This window comes from Oryctolagus cuniculus, chromosome 9, assembly GCF_964237555.1.
Source record: "Oryctolagus cuniculus chromosome 9, mOryCun1.1, whole genome shotgun sequence".
Lineage (NCBI taxonomy): Eukaryota > Metazoa > Chordata > Mammalia > Lagomorpha > Leporidae > Oryctolagus > Oryctolagus cuniculus.
In genome coordinates this window covers 95927228-95943578 of record NC_091440.1, presented here as the reverse complement: position 1 = coordinate 95943578, position 16351 = coordinate 95927228, and the positions used below count along the sequence as shown (strand labels likewise).

General features: G+C 46.3%; 1 protein-coding gene across 12 annotated transcripts in view; it reads right to left on the bottom strand.

Annotated features, from left to right (window-relative positions):
- The window catches only part of ATP8A2 (ATPase phospholipid transporting 8A2), a 729626-nt gene that overhangs the window by 162007 nt on the left and 551268 nt on the right, over window positions 1-16351 (bottom strand). For all 12 annotated transcript variants that reach the window (XR_011378928.1, XM_070049167.1, XM_051850719.2 and 9 more), the window contains 2 exons: window positions 633-694; window positions 114-170 (listed from right to left, as the gene is read on the bottom strand). Coding sequence is in view for 11 of the 12 variants with exons in the window: in XM_070049167.1 (XP_069905268.1) it covers window positions 114-170; window positions 633-694 (119 nt within the window). In the remaining variant the exon portion in view is untranslated. The remainder of the gene's footprint in view (window positions 1-113; window positions 171-632; window positions 695-16351) is intronic.

Sequence of the window (16351 nt, the reverse complement as noted above, 5' to 3'; positions counted from 1 at the left end):
TGGAAGGAAGACCTTTTCTCTCTGTCTCTCTCTCACTGTCTAACTCTGCTTGTCCAAAAAAAAAAAAAGTATACATGCACTGGACAGAGAACCCCATTCCAGAGTAAACTTACTTTAGTCCAAGCTGTAGTCTCCAAACCAGCTTTCAGACAGACGGTAACAACCACGTACTGTGGAAACAAAGAGGAGTTTGGGAAATGGATTATTCTCGGTGAGTTACTTTCCCTTCCCATGAGAAATCCCACATCTCTGTTCCAGAACCAGTTCATCCAAAGATGCCACAATGCACAGTACCCTCGCAGGGGCTAACTCTCCCGTGGTCAGTTTTAGGGGGCAGATGGGCAGATACCCTTCCAACACAGCCCTCATTCTAGTGACCGTCTTCTCCCAAATAATGGTTTTGTCCTTTTCTTTGGTTGCATGGGTTGGCAGAAACCATCTTCCAAAGTGTTATTTTCTCTAATGGGGGGGTGTATGAATGATCATTTGAAGAATGAGGAAACCCACCCGTCAAAGCATTTCCTGAGCTTCAAGGAATCTAAGAACTATACAGAGCTTAAATGATTACAGTGAGGAAAGCCTTGTACATAGGGTGTGGGCAGGTATAACACCCAATAAACGGAAGCACTTACCGTGTAAACAATGTTTCCAACAAACAAATAGTCGGTGGCATGTCCACTGGTCAATGGAGTATCTGAAAAACAGAGAAGCTGCTGCTAACTTCCAGAAGGCTGAGCATGGCCATCTATTTTATTTAGAACATAAAACTGGAACTTGAAAAATACCTATCGAAACATAAAGCATTACAGAATTGCATCTTGTGTGATTCTGATGCTTCTTTCTCTAACTGCACTTCTTTCATCATATTCTCTTTAGAGGAAACAAACAAAATCAGGTTTTCAACAAAACAGCTGAACATTTGATATGCACTGAAATTCATATTTTTATAAAGATTAAAATGTCTCTTTGTCTAGCTTAAAAAAAAACGGAACCCTTTATTTATAAAATTAATTTATCTTTATTAAGGGCCAGTACTGAACTTTTTCAAGTGTTCATTTCCTATTCATCTTGAATTCTGGTTAAACTAGAGTTAAGGATCAATAAAAGAAGAATAAAAATCAAGTTGCACTGACTGCACTCTAGTTGGGGGGATAGCCACTGCTCCTCGTTTGCAACAATGTTGACTTCTGGGGTTTAACATTAGGAGGAAGCAAGGAAGCCAGTGAGTGATGTTGAGGAAATGCAGCTAGGATTTCCAGGGTGCAGTTTTCAAGCCTCTTCCTTTTCCTCTTTTCAAGGACGACTACTACAATGTGTGCACCAAACCCCTGCGGCAGAACTCGAACAGAATCACCTGAGCTACGTCAGCCCTGCTCTGAGAAGTGCGCGACTGGTTCTGAGAAGGTCAAGACCTAAGCTTTCCTCGGATGACACTGCCAACTGCCTTTTACTCTCTTGCACACCCACATCTAGATCTGGGGCCCGAGAACTGTGTCTATGGGGATTTTACGTTCAAATTTGCAACCCTGTGGCTGCTATCCAGACATATGGGGCTCACTGGTTTACGCATCTGTGTGTTGAAGAATCCCGCTCTGAATAGAGAATCAAGATCTGTTGGTTTTCCTCAAACAGCAAAATGACCAAGTGTAATCATGGGAGGAATCTGGTCATTGTAGGCCCCTGGGTCCAGTTCGAGGGCACATATTTTTTGCTTTTTATTCTAGAAAGGTAAATCTGTGGAGAAGCGGAGAACAATGTGCACAGTGACATCAGAGCTGCATTGACAACAGCCCTAAACTGGGAGATTGCTCCTAGGGAACATAGGAGTCCCCCTGGAGAACAGACATGGGGCCACTGAATTAAAACTGGCTCTCTGCTGTGGCCAGGGAGTGCAGTGGAGGATGGCCCAAGTACTTGGGCCCTGCACCCCATGGGAGACCAGGAGAAGTACCTGGCTCCTGCCATCAGATCAGCGCGGTGCGCCGGCCGCAGCACGCCGGCCGCAGCAGCCATTGGAGGGTGAACCAATGGCAAAGGAAGACCTTTCTCTCTGTCTCTCTCTCTCACTGTCCACTCTGCCTGTCAAAAATTAAAAAAAAAAAAAAACTGGACAGTATCAAAGCTTAGAGGAGGGATGGTCAAGACAGATGGAGACTTAAGCAAGACTTCCTTGGAAGGGAAGGGAAGGGAAGGGAAGGGAAGGGAAGGGAAGGGAAGGGAAGGGAAGGGAAGGGAAGGGGAGGGGAGGGGAGGGGAGGGGAGGGGAGGGGAAGGGAAGGGGAGGGGAGGGGAAGGGAAGGGAAGGGAAGGGGAAAATGAAGAGTAACATTAGAGAAGCTAAATCAACGTCAGGAAAGCAACAAATTTGATGTACTGGCAAAGAGCTATTCAATATGGTGGGGCTTGCTTGTCAGTAGTGGGTCCTAAGATTGTTTTAATGGCAAATACAATGCATTTAAAGGCACACCACCATAAAGAAACACATTCTCTGATTCTGACATAAATTATAGCCTTGAAAAACATAACATTATTCAATTATGTACTCAATAAATATTTTCTTAACGTCTACTGGACCAGGTATTACAGGAAGTAGATAAAGAACGGCCCTTCCCCAGAAAGGTTGCATTATGGCAAGGGAGACAGAACACAAACACATAAACAAAGAGATATAGGATAAAATGTCAGGTGTAATAAGAGCTATAATGAAATGGAAAGCAGAGTAATAGAACACAGAGTGACAGGGGCTGCTATTTCAGATAGGGAGGTGACATTTGAGCAAATCTGAATGGTATGTGGGAGCCAGCTAAATGAACAGCCAGAGGGAGAGTGCTCCAGGCAGGGAGAGGAGAAGCTGCCAAGAGTCTGAACACACACAGCCTTAGATGAGCTCAAAGACCATCAGGGAGACCAGGCTGGCTGCAGACACGGCGAAAAGCGAGAAGAGAATGCTGAGACATTCAGAGGGGCAAACACAAGCCCCAGAGAAGACTCTGGATTTGTTGACTGTGATCAGTGACCTCAGCAGAATTCTGAGCTGGAAGTGAAACGGTTTGAGTTACCCTCTTAAATAAATAGTTCAATTTTTATAGGAGAATAGACCTTGGGTGACTGGGAATGGAATAATAATAAACGTAGCTATGGTAGCAATCCTTTCCTGAGGGTGATATTGGTGGTACTAGAGTTGGGCATCTAATGTGGTAACTCCTGGCTGCATGTAGCTATTAACATTTAAATGCATTAAAACAAACTGCAATAAAAAATTTAGTTCCAGCTAGGGACTAGGGAGCAGGGGAAGGTGAAGAGTGACTGCTTCATGGGTACAGATTTTCTGTTTTGGCTGATGAAAAAATTTTGGAAATGGCAGTGATGTTTGTACAGCATTCTGGATGTAATTAATGCCTCTGAACTCTACACTTAAAATTATTACAACGTTGAAGTCTGTTATATTTAAATACACATATATCCATGATACATTTATATACATATACATACATATGTATATAAAACACAATGATAAAAATGTAGTAAAAACTGGATCATAGGGTCCAAACTGTAAAAGTCTCAGATAAAGCACATTTTTATGGCCTCAGATTTGGCAATGAGTTCTTAGATATGACACCAAAATACAGGGACAAAAGTAAAAAGTCCAACTTGACTTTTTTAAAATGAGAACTTTTGTGCTTTAAAGGACATCATCAAAAGAGTGAAAAGACAAGCTGAAGGAAGGAGAAAATATTCACAAATTATATGCCTGATAAGGAATTTATATCCAGATAAAGAACTTTTACAGTCCCCAAATAAAAAGACAAAAAAGAACCAAATTTAGAATGAGAAAATAAGCTAAATAGACATTTTTGCAAAGAATGTAAGCCAGTGGCCAATAAATGCATGAAGTTCAGCATCATTAGCCATCAGGAAACACAAAACCAAAACCACAATGAGATTTCACTTAACACCCACTAGGATAGCTATAAAACCAAACCAAACCAAACAACAGCAAAAGCTGGCCAGGATATGGAGAAATTAGATCCCTCACCCACTGCTGATGGCAAAAAGAAAGGGCGTACACGGGAAAACTGAAGGGTTGTTCCTCAACAGGTTACACACAGTCACCACATGACCTAGCAATGCCACTCACTCCTACATACCAAGAACAGTGAAGACCCAGGAATGAAACACACACAAAAAAACCAATACGTGAATGTTCACAGCAGCATCACAACAATTATTCATAGTATCCTGAAATAATGAATTCATCAAAGCCTATTTATAACTCAAATGCCCATGAACTGGTGAATGGATAAATAAAATGTGGCATATACGCATGCATGTACCTCAAAAATTCCTGCTGCTTTCAGTTCCGTTTCCCATGACCATGACCTATTTGAAGCACCTTCCTATCGATCCAATAGAATAGAAGTAGGAAATAAAAAGGAATGAAGTACTGATACATGTTCCAACAGCATGGACCTTGAAAACCTTAGGCTAAGTAAAGGAAATCAGACACAAAAGGACACATATTGCAGATTCTAAAATATTTGGAACAGGCAAATTCATGGCGACAGAATGCAGAGGGTGTTTGGGGAAAATGGGAAGCGACTGCTTTTGGGCATAGGGGTTCTTTTAGGGGTGATGAGAATATCTGACGATACCCAATGTCCCCTGAGAGGCAAAGTCGCCCCTGGCTGGGAACCCTTGGATTAGAGGAGAGACAAAAGAGGAGTCGGGGTAATCACAGAGCAGACACTCTGCAGCTGTGAGAATGTCACGGGAGAGGGACAGCTCATCTCGCCCATCTCCAAGTCAGGCTGGGGCGGAGGGATGTGTTCGGACAACATCATCCACACCAGCAGCAGAGAGACGCAATGTGGGGGTTGGCATAAAAGTGATGCGGTTCCCAAAGCCACACGGCCTCCACAAAGGGCAAACTTTGACTACCCTGGGACTGAGTGCTAAGTTAGGAAGGTGGCACCTCCAGGTGAGGGGACCCTTGAGACTACAGAGCGTGGTATGGCAACCTGGCAGCAGAAGCAACAGCCAGCAAGACCCAGAGGACATTTTGCAACTGCAGCTTGCAGAGTTTCACAAAGCATTAATTCTCGGCCCGTCCTCACAGTGGATGCTACTGGCACTCCACAGCATGCTTCCCTGAAGCTACTGGAGTGAAGCTAGGACAAACCTGATCATTCAGATCATCATTTTGGCGAGATAAGCCAACACTGCATTAGAGTGTTTTCAGCTTCCTAAAGAGGACCCCCTTCCCCCAGGCAGAGCTAATGCCATCTGGAAATAATTTACTGTCTTGAAGGAGATACTCCTGAGCCAATGGAAGATTCTGGCACTGGTCAACAATGTCACCCAAGCACCCTGATGGGGAAGCTGCCAGGGAATGGTGGCTGAGTGCACCTGTCTCAGAGGCAAACACCTGTGGGTGCTGCTCCTCCTTGAGCCCTGCTGATAGGACCTGCAGGTGGAGGAGCGTGGTCAAGAGCACTGGCTCACTGACCATCCAAGGTTGGAAGAGCCCAATTCCATCGCCCACTTAGCTCCTGAGGCAGGCTGCTGACCAAATATTTCCTGCCACTTGGATGAATCTGCACAGCGCTGCTGCAAGGCTATTACCGCTCTCAGGAACACATCCCTGCTGTCATTGCAATGAAAATCTCAAGTGAAGCTTTTTGAAGGTGGGGATCCCTCCCCAAACCCAGTGGACAGCTGGGTTCCCCAGGCAGGCCTTCCAGGACCTTCTTGATGCACCGACTGTGGAAACCGCAGGCATTCCATTCTTTCCAAGATTGCAACCTGCAGTGATACTTGGGGGCGTGAGGGACCAGTGAGAGCAGAAGGGGCTTTGCAGGCAAAAATGGTGGCTTGGGGTGGAATGGGGAACTGATGAGGTGGGGGTGGGGCTACAAAGGTGGGAGCCATAGCAGTGAGGTCAGCAGGGGTCAAGGCAAGCGAGGCTCTGAAAAGGACCCTATGAAAGAGACCCATCAAGAGCATGCCTGGAAAGAGGTGATCTCACTCAACCTTTGTTTCCCTCCCCTAACCAGTGCAGAGCTGTGCACTTCCTAACAGAAACCTGTCATTAGCACACAAAGGCCTGAAAGAGCCAGGGGGAAGGTGAGAAGGATTAAGCTGCGGGTTGCATCGCAACAGCTGGCATTTATGGAAGGGTCTGAGATCAGTTAGCCTTTTGCAAATCCAAGATAGGTTATACCTGTAAGGAGGGCATTATCTGGCCCCAAAGTCCAGCAGAGGATTTCCACCAAGAAAAAAAAAAAAAGATAGGACATCTTTCCCATCTGTTTGGTTTGATAAAACACAGAGTCACACTTAGAATGATCTGCGGTTGCATGTGGTTTGCATGTAAAACCTCATAGAATGAAGGTGCTTATTATAGTCGTGAAAAGTGTCATGAAATGAGAGCCAGAGAACCCTGCCCTGGACAGCCATCATGTTCTCTTACAGACAATATGGGGTTGTGGCTTCAGTATCCACTGACCCGAGGCAGCCACCGAGACTCTTCTTCCAGACTTAATCTCTTTGCAAAATGTGGCTGGGGCCAGGGATGGACATGAGGTAGGATTAGCCGAATGGGGCCTGAAAACAGTCGCTAAAACAGACTGTTGTGAACAACTGGGATAAAAACCACACGGGCCCTCCACATTGCTAGTAACAGCCCAAAAATGCAGCATGCAAAAACCTCTTTGAAAATATTTGTAGGAAAAAGCCACAATTTGTAAGAAAAGTATGTCTCATTTTCTAAACAGACAGAATGATCAAGGAACTTATTTCAGAATATTCCACAGGGCTATGATGATGACATTTTTATAAAGATGCCGTTTCAATTAAATGCTCATTAAAAACATTACATCATTACCCAGCAAAACCACAAAATGTATTCAGAAATGGCCCTGACAAAAGGCAAAAAATCTGATGACAAAGTTACAGCATAGCACTATATAGTCAGAAAAGACAGGGCTTAATAATCATGAAAACAGATGGGGTGAATTTTTGTAACTGAAATGGAGTCAGAATCAGCAGAGCAGCTGAACTGAAAATCTCAGGCATTTCACTCGCACAGAACTTGGTTAGGTGGAGGTGGCACTGTTCCCTTGCCATGAAGGCATTTGCCAAGACATCCTGGTCAGAGAGCAGGTGCCAAGTTCCTGCTTTCCCACTCTCTTTTTTACTTCAAGAATTTCCAGCTGCACTCTTTCAGAACCAGCCCGAGTTCCAGAATATTAAACAAGCTCCCCTTGCCCATTTCACTCCCTGGGCCTCTGAGCTAGGTTCAGAGGAGGTGCAACACCAACTAGTCTCCTATTACAAGGTTTGTATGAAGAGCAAAGATGTAGTCCCAGTTTCAGATAACCCATTTACCAATACCTGGCTTGTGTCTGTTGCGCCTGTGCTACAACTTGAAACAACTCTTTCTGCTTCTGATACTTTGTATTTATGCAAAGATATTCATTTTGTTCCTTCTCTGTAAAGAATGGTACAAAATTATTGGAAAGTGCTTTATAAATAAAGCTAGGGTTTACCCAAGTGTTAGTGATTATAATGACATCCATAACAAGTGCTGGATTAAGTTCCTGGTTATATAAGCCTTTTGCTGGCCTTTCTCTTTTCTACGTCGTTTTTGCTGGATAAAGAGAAGGATGTGAAACTGGAACTGCAGTCTTTCCCCTTTTTCAGTTTTGTTTACTAAAAATAGATTTGAAACAGGAAGTACAAATGATGGATTGTCAATGCCAAATAGGGAAACAGTAAGTGAGGTCACAAGTGTGTTTCTTATCCGTGGGTGCACAGCAAAGTGACATTCCCAGACTCTTGCACCTAAGCGGGGCCCTGGGACTCCTTCTTGCCAGACAGATGTGAGCAGAAGTGATGGATCGCTTCCTGCCAGAGACAGGTGCGAGCCAACCACCCTTTTCCTGGCTCTCTCCCTTCCCAGTGTTAAGGCTGGGAGTAGACCAAGGGGCTGTGTGCTTAGTGGAGCCCCACTGCGCTGCAATGGACCAGGGTTTGTCTGTTTGTTTCTTAAAAGATTTATTTATTTATTTATTTGAAAGGCAGAGACAGGGGAGGGGGATATTCCATCTGTCAATTCACTCTCTAATGCATGCAATAGCTGAGACTGGGTCAGATGGAAGCCAGGAGCCCAGAACTTAATCTGGATCTCCCAAATGGGTGGTAGGAATCCAAGTACTTGGGCCATCATCTGCTGCCTTCCAGGTGCATTAACAGGAAGCTGGATTGGAAGCAGAGGTGGGACTCAAACCAAGCACTTTGATATGGGATGTGGGCATCCCCAGTTGTGGTTTAACTCACTGCACCACAACAGCCTGTCCCACAGATTTGTTTTCACCGGGTATGATGAGACATGCAAACGGTTATCTCTATGGCATATTTCAAACTCATCACTCGGGGCAATTGAAGACCTCTAGAGACACAGGAATTACCCTAAGAAGGTGTCCTTTTGCAAAAAATAAATTTACATCTATCCATATCAGTAAACAATAGGTCCAGATGCTGGCTTTTCAACCTGCTGTCTCTGCTTCTTTCTGTGTAGGAATGATCCTTCCACGGGAAGAAGGGATGGAGGATCTGACACCTGGTCCAGAGATGACCCCACAGGGCTACTACCTGGGAGGCTTCATCTGCATAACAGGACAGCCCCCGTGGCTGTGCCTCTCCTGCTCCCACTCTGAGCTACCTCCCTTCTGTCCAGCAGCCCAAGCCCCTGTGGCTTTGTGAAGCTCTCTCTAAAACTCACCACCCTTGGTCCTTTTTAAGTCTCACACGTCCATGCTTAGGTGTGTAATAAAACCTAGATGTTCTCTTTCCCATTAGTTATCTACTGTCAGCTTATTTGACAGACTCAAATTATAGGAACACAGAAACCCTACACCTAGAACCAGAGGCAAGGTATGCCTTGCAGAGCCTCATGGGAAAGCTCTAAGACTGATCGTGAAGCAGGATGGGGAGAAGGCAAAGCCTAGGCCAAAGCTGTTATTGGTTTCTTGCAAAAATGAGTGGGCCAGCGGGGCAGGTGCACTAAGCACAGAGTTGACTAGTTTGAATAATTTAGTGGGCTCAGGCTTTTGGGTTGGTTCCTTGTTGTCAGGTCCTTGGTCCTACAAGGGGATAATTGGCTTGGTGTGTGAGTTTGATAAAGGACATTGCTGGGGTTGGTTTGTGGGAGGAGTCTTTTGCTTTCTTTAGGAAAGAGCAGGGGATAATTTCTCCTGGATGGACCCCAAATGCCAGAGCATCAAGAATACAGAAAATGAGAGAAATGCGGTCAGTTCTCCCCAGGAACAGTGCACTCGGCCACTGTCCAGAGGCCAGGCTGAGAAATGAGCCTTCACTGGTCTGAGTGCCCGAGAGGCCGGGCCGTTTCCTGCAGTGCTAGCTCACTGCAGACAGCCAGGACCCCGTGAACTGCGGCTGCGGTTCTCACGGCGACTCCAGGGATGCAGGCTCAGGCGTCTTCACACAGCATGCCAAACACAACCATTCAAAACACGTGAAACCCAGACTGCGTTAAGGGAGATACGGAAATGAAATTAATGGCTCTTATGGCTCCTTTCTGGGCTTCAGGAGATGCACTTCCTTTACCTAGAAAAGCAATCTTGAAAGTCAGGGCTTACTGGAGCCCCTTCATGACAGTGCTTGAAGCAAACCAGAATAGCAAAAAGCCCTTGCACTTGCATTTGGAAACCTGGTTGCATTCTAAAGCATGATGACCGGGTTGGCCTTGACTGACATGGATTTATAAGCTGCACTTCCACTGTATACCTCTAAAGGCTTCCAGGATGTTTTGTCTCACTAGTCCTGAGTAAGCAAGTTCTACTCACTGCATGTAACTGCAGGCTTTTATGAATGTCCACTGCCCTGAGTCCTCTGGGCAGGTGTCCCCAGAAGGCAGATCCTCTTTTCAGTCTTACTTAACACTGAAAGCCCATCTCTGAATCTTCTGTATTTAGAGTTTTTCTAAACTTTGCATTATCAGTGACTTTTATTTATTTGGATTTTTTTTTTGACAGGCAGAGTGGACAGTGAGAGAGAGAGACAGAGAGAAAGGTCTTCCTTTGCTGTTGGTTCACCCTCCAATGGCCGCCGCGGCCAGCGCGCTGCGGCCGGCGCACCGCGCTGATCCCATGGCAGGAGCCAGGAGCCAGGTGCTTTTCCTGGTCTCCCATGGGGTGCAGGACCCAAGCACCTGGGCCATCCTCCACTGCACTCCCTGGCCACAGCAGAGAGCTGGCCTGGAAGAGGGGCAACCGGGACAGAATCCGGTGCCCCAACCGGGACTAGAACCCGGTGTGCTATTTATTTGGATTTTTTAAAAGATTCATTTATTTGGGGGCTGGCACTGTGGCACAGGGTGTTAGGCTGAGGCCTACAGTGCTGGCATCCCATATGGGCACCAGTTTGAGTCCAGGCTGCTCCACTTCTGATCCAGCTCCCTGCTACTGCACCTGGAAGGGCAGTGGAAGAGGTCCTGGGTCCTTGGGCCCCATCACCCACAAGGGAGACCCAGAGGAAGCTCCTGGTTCCTGGCTTCAGCCTGGTACATCTCTGGTTGTTATGGCCATTTGGGAAGTGAATCAGGGGATGGAAGACCTCTGTCTCTTCTCTCTCCCTGTAACTCTACCTTTCAAATAAATAAATAAGTTTATTTATTTACTTACTCAAAAGTCAGAGTGACATAAACATACACATAGAGGGAGAGCTAGAGGGAGATCTTCCACCTGGTGGTTCACTCCCCAAGTGGCCACAACAGCCAGGTCTGGGCCAAGCTGAAGTCAGGGGCCAGGACTCTATCCTGGTTTCCTACATAGGTGGCAGGGACCAAAGTATATCCACTACCTTCTGAGTCACATTAGCAGGGAGCTGGATCAGAAGTGGAGAAGGGCCGGCGCCACGGCTCACTAAGCTAATCCTTCGCCTTGTGGCGCCGGCACACCGGGTTCTAGTCCCGGTCGGGGCGCCAGATTCTGTCCCAGTTGCCCCTCTTCCAGGCCAGCCCTCTGCTGTGGCCAGGAAGTACAGTGGAGGATGGCCCAAGTGCTTGGGCCCTGCACCCTATGGGAGACCAGGATAAGTACCTGGCTCCTGCCATTGGATCAGCGCGGTGCGCCGGCCGCGGCGGCGGCCATTGGAGGGTGAACCAATGGCAAAATGAAGACCTTTCTCTCTGTCTCTCTCTCTCACTGTCCACTCTGCCTGTCAAAAAAAAAAAAAAAAAAAAGTGGAGAAACTGGGACTGAAACCAGCACTCCGGTATGGGATGCTAGTCTTGCAAGTGACAGCTTAACTCACTGCACCACAACGCTGGCCCCCGTCAGTGACTTTCAAATGTCACTGTATCAAGTCATGCACAGGGTATCCACTCAGTGTGATTATACCAAAAGAAATCAGATCCTACAGCTCCCTGCTTAAAACCTGACAACACTCTGAAAAGCTCACTTATTCCAAAAGGTCGAGAAAGGTCGCATCTCTGTTGCCCATCTTCATTATCCCAAGGCAATCTCATTCTCACAACACAGCTTCCAGCCTTTTACCCCCAACTCCCCCCTTCTCCCTACCCTTTTCCTGGCTCTTCCCTACTATTCCTTCAAAACATCTACATCCTCCCAGAAGTGGCCCTTAAAGCCCCACCCAGGCTAGCATTCCTTGGAATACATCCTATTTGACCTTGACTTTCCCCTTTAGTAATATTTTTTGGGAGGTTCAGATTTATTGATTTGGTAGAGACAGAGAGGAGAGATCTCCCATCTGCTGATTCATTCTCCAAATGCACACAATGGCCAGGGCTGGGGTGACCAAAGTCAGGAGCTGGGAATTCAGTCCAGGTCTCACTGGTCTCCTGGAGGCAGGATCCCAATTACTTGAGTTACTTCTGCTTTCTCCCAAGGTCTACATTAGCAGGAAGCTGGAATAGAAGCTAGAACTTGGTATCAAACCAAGATATTCCGATGGTGTCTTAACTGGTGTCCTTTTTTTTGGGGGGGGGGGTAAGATTTTAATTAGAGAGAAAGAGAGGAGAGAGGGAGGGAGAGAGGAAGGGATGAAGAGAGAGAAAGAAAGAGAGACAGACAGACACACAGAGAGATTTTCTAACTGCTGGTTCACTTCCCAAATAGCCAAAACAGCTGGGGCTGAGCCAGGAGCCTGTAACTATCAAGATCTTTCACATGTGTTGTAGGAACCCAAAGCACTTGGGCCATCTTCTGCCACTTTTTCAGGTGTATTAGCAAGGAGCTACATGAGGAGTGGAGTAGCCAGGACTCAAACCAGCTCATTTGGGATGCCTGCGTTGCAGGCAGTGGTTTAACTCACTGTGCTATAACACTGGCTCCTTAATTGGCATCTTTGCCACTAGGCTAAATGCCTAAACCTGTTAACACTTCTTGCTCAAGTCCTGTCTTCTCTAGGTTTAAGTTCCATGAGGGCAGGGAACTCATGTGCAGGGTTTACCACTTCATTCCCAAAACCCAGCAAAGTGTAGAACAGAGTGCAAACCCATGGATCTTTTTTTAATGAGTGAATAATTAAGTTTCAGATGTGCAATCTCATTGGCAGTCTTGCTCATACTTAGGTTAATGTGAAACAATGGAAGTACCAGGATTTACATGATATAAAATATGCAAGTCTATAATAATAAGGTATAGGTCATAAAGAGTTTAAGATAATATGGCCCAATAATGCCATGAGCAGGGAGAGGAATGCTAAGCTTTATTTTATCCACCTGCACTATTGTTTTAGGGAATAAAACCTATCTGATCTTACAGTAATATATTTATTAAAATGTATAAAACAGCCTCCAAAAATGCTGAAATGTATTTTTGTTTAATTAGTGCCAATACCCCAGTACTTGTATGGTACTTAGTCTTCCTTAGAGGTGAGGGAATGGCTTTCACAGTGTGGACCCTGGGAAATCAAGAGATTTTCCTAGGAACCTCTCTCTTCTGATATATTCTCTTTCCCATCACCTCCCTCTTAAATTTCATCAGGAAAAATTTTAAATTTTATTTTTCTAAAAAAAAATCAAAGCTGCTTTTTCCTTCTTTTGCCCATAATCACACTCCACTGCAGAAAGGTTTGCACAGCTGTGCAGACTGGATGCACCAATGGAAATCCAAGGCTCTGGACAACTTCCAGTCCCTGGGAAGGTGACATCCCCGGTCTTAAGCTACAATCATTTTTTTTTCAGATCAAAGGGTATAAATGTAAGGTGATGGTTGGAAGAAATCTGATTTAGTGAACTGCTCAAGTGGAAAAATTTATTTTTAAATTTGAAATGAATCAATGTGAACTCCAACAGCAAAGGAGTGCACTGAAAAGTCTCTCCAAAACCATGCAAAAATAAGCAAAGCTGGGGCCCGCGCTGTGGCGCAGCAGGTTAAAGCCCTGGCCTGAAGCGCCAGCATCCCATATGGACACCGGTTCGAGAACCAGCTGCTCCACTTCCGATCCAGCTCTCTGCTATGGCCTGGGATAGCAGTGAAAGATGGCCCAGGTCCTTGGGCCCCTGCACCCACCTGGGAGACTTGGAAGAAGCTCCTGGCTCCTGACTTCAGATCCGCGCAGCTCCGGCCCTTGAGGCCAACTGGGGAGTGAACCATGGGATGGAAGACCTCTCTCTCTCTCTTTCTGCCTCTCCTCTCTCTGTGTAACTCTGCCTTATCAAATAAATAAATAAATCTTTAAAAAAAATAAGCAAAGCTAAATTTTTGGAAGCATTCTAGGGAATGAACAATGTGCCCACACCTTCCCCAAAGTGAATAGCACTGATACACCTAAGCCTCTCTTCAGGGAGAGTAGAGAGGGAATTTTCTAAAAAACTCACTGTCTTGAGGACATAATCCACACAGCACGGAAGAAGGTGTGAAGCTAGTTTAGGCACCTGAGTGCCTGGTCCAGCTCAGAGTTCTGGGCGTGGGCAGGTCCGGCAGCACCTGGACAATGGAAGGGATCGGACAGTGCTCTTTTCTGTTAGACTGGGGTCCTCCTGCTTTGAGAAGACCTTATGTGTCTCAAGCTGGCGTCATGTTCCTCTGCCTCTTGAGGTGTGGGGTGTATATATCTTCCTGAATGACAGTTAAGAAACCCTTGTATGAGGCCGGCACTGTGGCATAGCGGGTAAAAGCCACTGCCTGCAGTGCTGGCATCCCACATGGGCGCCGGTTCTAGTCCCGGCTGCTCCACTTCCATTCCAGCTCTCTGCTGTGGCCTGGGAAAGCAGTAGAAGGTGGCCCAAGTCCTTGGGCCCCTGTACCCGCGTGGGAGACCCGGAAGAAGCTCCTGGCTCCTGGCTCCTGGCTTCGGATCGGCGCATCTCCGGCCGTTGTGGCCAACTGGAGAGTGAACCAGTGGATGGAAGACCTCTCTCTTTCTCTCTGCCTCTCATCTCTGTGTGTAACTATGACTTTCAAGTAAATAAATAAATCTTTTAAAAAATTTGAGAATTATTAAAAAAAAAAGAAAGAAACCCTTGTAGGACAGTAAATCAGCTCATATAAACATGTAATAATCAGATCAGCTGACATACCCTGCACCTCTTGAACTTCCATCTTTCTTGATTTCCACCACTGACTTCCTGTCACTCCTCTAAAAAACAACTTGCCACACTCTCGCCGAATCCTTTGTGTTTCTCTGCAGAACTGGCTCATCTTCACAGGAAAACCCCAGCTGGCACCTCTTCTACCTCCAACCCTTCCAGGAGAAGGCCCCCAGCTGCCAGCCCTCGGCTCTCAGTCTCCACTTCTTTGTCCCCTTCTCCAGGCACTGCCCCCTGTCTAGGCTGCAGTGGTCCCAGCTGGGGATGGTGCTGCCCACCACACTGTAAATGCAGAAAGACATGTGCTGATACACAGCTGCCATGAGAACAGAGGAGGGGTAGGCAGGTGTCCTTGTCCATCTGTGCTGCCCTGACAGAGCACCATAGCCTGCAGGCTTCTAAGCATCAGAAATTTACCTCTTACAGTTCTGGAAGCTGGGAAGTCTAAGATCAAGGTGGTGGCAGATTTGGTGTCTGGTGAGGGCCCACCTCTCACAGAGGGCAACTTCTCACTGCACCCGCAAGTGGTAGAAGGGGCCAGGGAGCTCTCTGGGGTCCCTTATTTATAAGGACACAATCTCACCATGGAGCCCCATCCTTACGACTTAATCACTTCCCCAAAGTCTCACTTCCTGACACCATCACCCTGGGATTAGGGTTCAACATTTTACTTAAGGGAGACACAAACATTCAGTCCATGGCAGGAGGTCACCACAGTCACTGTCCAGGGCCAGAGATGCTCTCTGGTCTTGAAATGATCATCAGATTCCAACAAAGGACAGTGCATGGCCCAGGCCCTCCCAAAGCCTCTTCTGGTTTTTCAGCAGCTCGGTTCTGGTTAGGGATGCTCCTTTTCCCACACGTCCCCTGCTCTACCTGACCACGCCTTCCTCCTCTTTCAAGAACTTAAATATCACTTCCTTGGAGAAGACTCTCCCTGACTCACTAGCTGGGGTTGTGGCCCTGTATTGTAATCTCTACCCTTAGCCTGCAGGAGTCTACTTGCTGGCTATTGAGCAATAGTTCTTGGTCATCAACTCTGAACTTGGGTGGACACCAGGAGGGCAAGAGAGGCAGCATCTGGCTTGCCTCTGTCTGTACCCACCGCATTCTCTGAGTGCTTGGCACACCCCAGGTTTGCCCCAGTTTTTCTCCAAACATAGTCCCTTCTCTGACACAATCCCGTTTTCTGGGTTTAACCCTCCCGAAGCATCTACCTGGCACCTCTGCAGACCCAACAAGTGTCCTGTTGTCCTGTTACCAGTTTTCCTTCTCCCATTCACCTTACAGGACACTGCGGGCTCATTTTCCCAAACTGTTGTGATCCCAAAATTCCTTCTTGATCTAAATTTTATATCGACTCTCCAACAAGTGTGCAATTAAATCACAATTTCCGACTCTCATCTTCAAAGCTGTCTACAATTCAGCTTTCACCACTCTTCTCAAACTTTTCTCATCTTTGATCAAAGTGCCTATCTGTCCACCGTTTTCCACCTGCCCTGAATTTCCACACTTTTTTTGGATTTTTCCTCATTGGACTTCATGGGTACCTCTTCTTAGAAGCCAGTAGTAATTCCAAGTAAGAGGAATCTCTCAGCTTTCTGAATTCCAGTAACATTTAACCTGTATCTAACTGGCAAGAGTTAGTTTCTGCCTCCTGCTACCTTGTGCAAATATAATATCCTTGACCACACTACACACTCATGGAAGGTAAGACCCACACTGGTGTATTTGTCACCCGTGGCACCCACCAGTATTAAACATAAATATTATATG